The 6090-nt window shown below is 37.4% G+C and overlaps 1 protein-coding gene across 2 annotated transcripts in view; it reads right to left on the bottom strand.

Moving 5' to 3' along the window:
• Ift74 (intraflagellar transport 74) overlaps window positions 1-6090 on the bottom strand; it is a 102164-nt gene that overhangs the window by 43606 nt on the left and 52468 nt on the right. For both annotated transcript variants that reach the window (XM_029561538.1, XM_008828956.2), the window contains one exon: window positions 786-924. In XM_029561538.1, the coding sequence (XP_029417398.1) occupies window positions 786-924 (139 nt within the window). The remainder of the gene's footprint in view (window positions 1-785; window positions 925-6090) is intronic.

Below are 6090 nucleotides of genomic sequence, written 5' to 3'. Positions count from 1 at the left end.
CTGTAGCCCCAGCTGTCCTGGAACTCACTATGTAGACCAGGCTGGCCTTGAACTCACAGAACTCTGCCTGCCTCTGCCTCCTGAGTACTGGGATTAAAGGTGTGCACCACCATGCCAGGCCTAAATAATTATTTTTAAGAAAAAAAAAAAACTGGATCATAAAGCATAAGAAAATGATGTCCTCGAGATCAGTGCTTCTTGTATTTAAATGATAAGAGGAATTAGCTGAGAGCCTTGTTACAATTAGATTCTGATGAGTAGGTACTTGGGTTCTCAGAGGATGAGGATCCTGATTTTCAGACTGTGCTGTAGAATGATGCTACATACCTAGTGTTAAGGTTCAGATAGCCCTGCCCCCTCACCAACAGGATCCCAAGGACTTCTCATGCTCCTTAGAAAAGGGAACCTAGCTGATAAGCACCTTGGTCTTTGAAGTCAAGAGAAGCAGACTTTTCTCCACTGTTTGGTCAACACAGTAGGCTTCCCCTTTGATCTCTAAAGAGGACAGGTTTTAACAGTCCCACTTGTCCACTTCCCCCACCCACCCAAACAAGTTACTGCTTCCCCTACTCTTCTGCAGGAGGCAGAAGGCTCCCTTTTTAAAAAGACCCCAGCTCAAGACCCGGCAGACATTTTCCCTGCCCAGGAGGGAATCTGTCCCATGTGTTCCTTTGCTAATAAACCCTATTTTGATGGCATTTTATCTGTGTCCTGGTGCTTCCTCCTCCATTCGCTCATTCTCTACCAACTTTTTTTTTACCTATCACAGTCAGAGTTAATATTACCTGCAGTAATTTCTCATTTGTAGTTTTCATATCTATGTATTTGATTTGTTTCTCAGGAGACATATTTTTGATAATTCCATCTGCTGCTTGCTTTTCTTGTTCAACCTCTTCTTCTACACCTCTAATTTGTTTTTCTTTCCTGAAATAAAAAACATGTAATGTTCCTGTCAGTTTATTGAGGGGGGGAAAAAATCAAGTAATTTTAGTCAGAGGTATTTAAAGGTTTTTTTTTTTTAACTTTTTTTTTAATGTGTATGCGAGTATTGCCTGCATGTAGGTAAGTGCACCCATGTCGTGCAATGCCTGCAGAGGTCAGAAGAGGCTGTCAGATCCCCTGGGACTGGAGTTACCGACAGTTTGTGGGTGCTGGGATTTGAACTTGGTCTTCTGCAAGAACAATCAGTGTTCTTAACCGCTGAGCTATCTCTCCAGCCCCAGTCAGAGGTATTTAAAAATTTAAAAGGATACTTGGACACACTGTGGGAATGGGGAAAAGAAACCATAAAATTTTATCCTATCACATAGTCTTATTACAACTTTCTTTTCTGTATCCCCAAATCCAATTTCTTTACTCTTCATTTAAACTTATGAATAAAACAAAAGATTATCACATAAAAGCTTTATGACTTTGTGCATAATGGAATTTAGTTAAACTTTCGGTTATCATATTCCAAAAAAAGTTTTGGTTTTAAAATAGTGGTTTTCCAAACATCTTTTAGGCATAGCATTCTTTGATCCAGTTATATCCCTGAATAGAAAGTTACCATGCAGATCATGTAAAGTAGAGCAGCTGTGAGTAACTGGTCAGTAGGGAGATCTATGAATTCTTAAGGCCAGAGAGAAGGCTCAGTGGACAAAACTGCTTGTTGCATAAGCCTCACAACCTGAATTCAATCCCTGAAACTGACAGTGGAAAGAGAACAGAATCCACGCATGTGCCATGTCACATGAGTGCCTATACACACAGACACATAGAGACACACAAAGACCCAGATACACACACACAATAAGAATAAAGTTTAAAATTTTTTAAAAAGAAACCTTAATATGCTTTGCTTAAATTTGCTTTTACCTATTGTTTTAAATAAAATTGGTATTTTACAAGTTATGTCATGGTTTAGCCTTAAAACACATTAATTTCCTGAAAAATATTATATGATAACTGCAATAATTATCATATAATAACAAGAAATACGCCACTTATTTTCTATACGTCATTTGTTAATAAGGGAAAGAGGGACTGGAGAGATGGCTCAGTGGTTAAGAACACTTGCTGTTCTTCCAAAGGACCCAGGTTTGATTCCCAACACCCACAAGGCAGCTGCCTGTAACTCCAGTTCCAGGGGATCTGACACCCTCTTCTGGTCCCTGCAAGGCATTGCAGATACATGATACTACATACAGAGAAGCAAAACACTCATACACATAAAATATTTTAATTAATAGGTTAAAGGAAATTTCTGTAAACAAAGTGGGAAGACACCGCTCACAACTGAAGTACTTCAGCCAGGCGTGGTGGCGTGGTGGCGTGGTGGCGTGGTAGCGTGGTGCCGTGGTGGCGTACGCCTTTAACCATTAATTATCACTGTAACAGAAGTGTCTCCCACAGCCAGTGCACATAAGAATGTGAACTCACAGGAAACAGAAAGTACTGTTTGTTCCTATCTTTGTTTTACCCAACTTATTAAGGCCCTGAGGAGATAATCTTTTGGACCTAATTCTAAACTGCACGATTATTCGTTCAACACTGTTTCTTCCTACTATGTCCACTGTAGGTAGATGGGAACTAATGTTGTGCAGTATTCCACTTTACAGAAGGTTAAAATTACATCACAAGGAAGGAATCTTCTTTTCTGAAGGCCATATAATGGCTGTCTTTAGATGCTTTAAGCACTTTGCCCCAGTTATAACCTGGCAACAAAATGACCAATAAAGGTGTCATAAAAATGAGCAAACAACAAAGTTGAAAAGCTGTGAAATATAAAACTTGGTGGTGTATTTTTAACTTGAATCTTTCTAAACAGAAAATACCTTTACATCTAACACATTACTTTAGAAACAGCATCTTTCAAAAGTACGTGTTCTTAATATTCTACATGTTAAGCCACAAAATAAAACTGTTAATATTTTGATAAATTTTTGAAGAGAAGCACATTACCTAACGTGTTATATTAAAATTGGCAAAGATGTCTTTAAGAAATTATTCTTCTAGTCAATCTTTTGCTAAAGAAGCCCAAGTTCTTTTTAATCACTTGTACACTCGGTACAAAGGTTAAAACAAAGTGAAATGCAATCATATGACACACATTTTTCTAATGGCGTAGAAGAACTAGAATCAATTTCTTGAGTACATCCGTCCCGGAAACAAAAAGGGAAAAGTAAAGGTAAGACACTATATATCTATATAGGTCTGGTTGTTGGTACCAATTTTAAAAAATGTTTGCTAAATCTATACCATCCTTATCTTTAATGTCGACTACAGAAATAATATAAGCTTGGTAAATGGCCAGTGGCTTTTTCCTAAATAAAAGTAGAACGGAATAGTTTTAATCTAGCTAATCAAATTTATGATTTTTTTATTTTGAAATGTTACTCAAAGAGCAGTTTGAAGTACCTTTAACTTAGAAACAAAATTACAGGATTAAAAGAATCAACAGTTGAAATTGTTGGAAGTTGGGCAACCACTATTATTACACAGCTTTACAAAACAGTTAAGGAAAGGGATACAGCTAACTGTCAATTATTTAGACCTTAACTTCAGATACACTGTGTTCTGGCATAAATATCTAAACTGTGGACAAAATAACTTATAGATTTTACTTAACAGAACCAAAATAAATACAGCATTTAAAAATTTCATTGCATATAATAAACCATAAAAAATAACCAAAAACTGGACTTGTAAAGGAAACTTCATTAAGAACCTGACTTCTGTTTTCAATATCATTTCCTTTTGTTTAAAAGGAAATGTTTAAATGTGTAATGCACATTTGAGGCTATACAAAAGGCTCTACAATTTATGAAATAGCTAAAAGAAACTGATACTCCATCTGTTCTTTATTGGTTCCTAAGGAATCACTTTTAAAAAAATCCACAAATATCATTTCAAAATAAATTACAAATCAGGAAAACAACTCCAAAAAGGCTGCTTCGCTGTGTCCTTTCTAAATCAGTCTTCTGAAGGATGTGGACAGCTTCTGCACACTGCCGAGCGACTTGCTACTCTGCTACCACAACATCTTTTAAGACAGATCATGTGCATCACAGCTTTGGACATAAAGCAACGCTACACATTTGTTGAATACATTCTTATACAGAACCTTGTGTTGTGCATGTCCTGTTTTTAATTCTAAAATTTGTCAAAGGGAAAGAAAAAAGATTTCTAATCTTTTAATTTTCTTTTGGCACACTGGAAAAAACAATTATTAGATGATGTTCTAGTTTGACTTCAATTGCTGTGACAAAACACTTTGACCAATACCAACTTGGGGAGGAATGGCTTTATTTTATCTTATATCTCCTGGGTCACAGTTCAACTGGGGACAAAATGTTCAAATACTTAGAGCCTATGAGGTACATTCTCACTCAAACCACCACATTGCACTCTCTGGCCCATGCTCAGCCTGCTTTCTTACACAATACAGAACAACCTGCTCAGAGTGGCACTGCCCACAGTAGGCTGGGCCCTCCCATTTCACTCAAAAATCAAGAAACTACCCCGCAGACATGGCCACAGGCCAGTCCAATGGAGACAATTCCCCAACTGAGGCTCCCTCTATGCAGGTATGAGGCTGTTAACTAAAACTGTCCAGCAGATGATAAATGTAAATATAAAACCATCCTCGCTGGGCGTGGTGGCGCATGCCTTTAATCCTAGCAGTCAGGAGGCAGAGGCAGGCAGATCTTTGTGAGTTCAAGGCCAGCCTGGTCTACATAGTGAGTTCCAGGACAGCTGGGGCTACAGGGAAAAAAAAAAAAAAAAAAAAAAAAAAAAAAAAAATCCTCTATCTCCATCGCCACACTGTCCCTGTCCTGCCTCCACTTTCCTCCTCACCTACTTTTTTTCTACATCAACTACTTAATTTTCTGTAACCTGTAACCATCCTTTTCCTGGATGCTTGGAAAGAAGAGCACTTCTCTTTTGCTCACTTCTCGCATATTTCTGCATTCCACCAGAACATGAGTAATAAGCTCACCACATCACTGACAAGTACTGAAACAAGCCACTGAAGAGGCACTATGATTCCAAGAGAGATTAAATACAAGAAACTAGCTGTTACAAATGACTTGAGCATCTCCCTTCTATGGGAAATATTCTGGAATAAGTTGTAGCTTGATCTCATTTCTGGCTCTAAAAGGGTATGATAAAGAATATAACATACTGTATTAAAATCTAGGAGGAAGGCAGAGTAGCTTTTTCTACTAAATATATCAAAGACAAAAAGTAGAAGGGAAAGAAAGTAAAACATAGTAAACTGAGCAATGATGGAGTAGAGTATCAGACAACTGACAATAATTCTTATCACTAATGAGCAAGTAAACTTTAGCAGCTTGAAAAGAATCCTCTCACTCCCTTAGTTTTATACTTTCTGTTTGAATGCAATAAACTCCACTTAAAAACTGTAATTAACAAATGCTGTAAAAAGGCTCAAAAGATTAAATTTTAGAAGATCCCTAAAGATGACAAGATATATTCAAAGCTTTCCAAACAGGGAGATTTGTTTGCAAAAAGGTTTCTGATAGTGACTTTAAGAAAACAGAGAATGTGAAGCATCTGGTCATGAATGAAATGATAAAATAGAAAATATTTACTAAGAACATTACTCTGTCAAAAAAGGAAGAAAAGCAGTGCATGTTAAATACACCATCAACGTTGGCTCCTGTTCAAAGCCGGACTAAAATGAAAGTAAAAGAGAAAGGGATAAAAACCCGCAAGAAGAGAGAAGAGCACAGGAAGGAGCAGCAATGAAACTCTGAAGCCAGAGTTTATAGTTGAATGGAAACAGACTAGGAAAGCACATTTCCCCATGTCAGCAATGGAAAAAGCAGAAAAGTCACTTAATTTGTGTAACGACAACTTTAAATGATGCGGAAATTAATGTTACCAGGTATTCTGCACGTACAGGAGGAGGTCTAAGTCCTCCCTGTCAGCTAATAATCCTTCCTGATGTGAGATAAGAGCTTTCTTTTCCTGCGGGGAGAATTAAGCAAGGAAAATATGGATCTAGGTCAGGGTGACCACGAGAACACTGTTGGGATTACATTAAAGCTTGTACACTAAGTACTAATATGAACTCACCTTTAT

The sequence above is a fragment of the Nannospalax galili genome, unplaced genomic scaffold (assembly GCF_000622305.1).
Source record: "Nannospalax galili isolate Female #2095 unplaced genomic scaffold, S.galili_v1.0 scaffold52, whole genome shotgun sequence".
NCBI classification, from domain to species: domain Eukaryota; kingdom Metazoa; phylum Chordata; class Mammalia; order Rodentia; family Spalacidae; genus Nannospalax; species Nannospalax galili.
The sequence above is the reverse complement of the archived record's forward strand: the minus strand, read 5'-3'. Positions and strand labels throughout refer to the sequence as shown.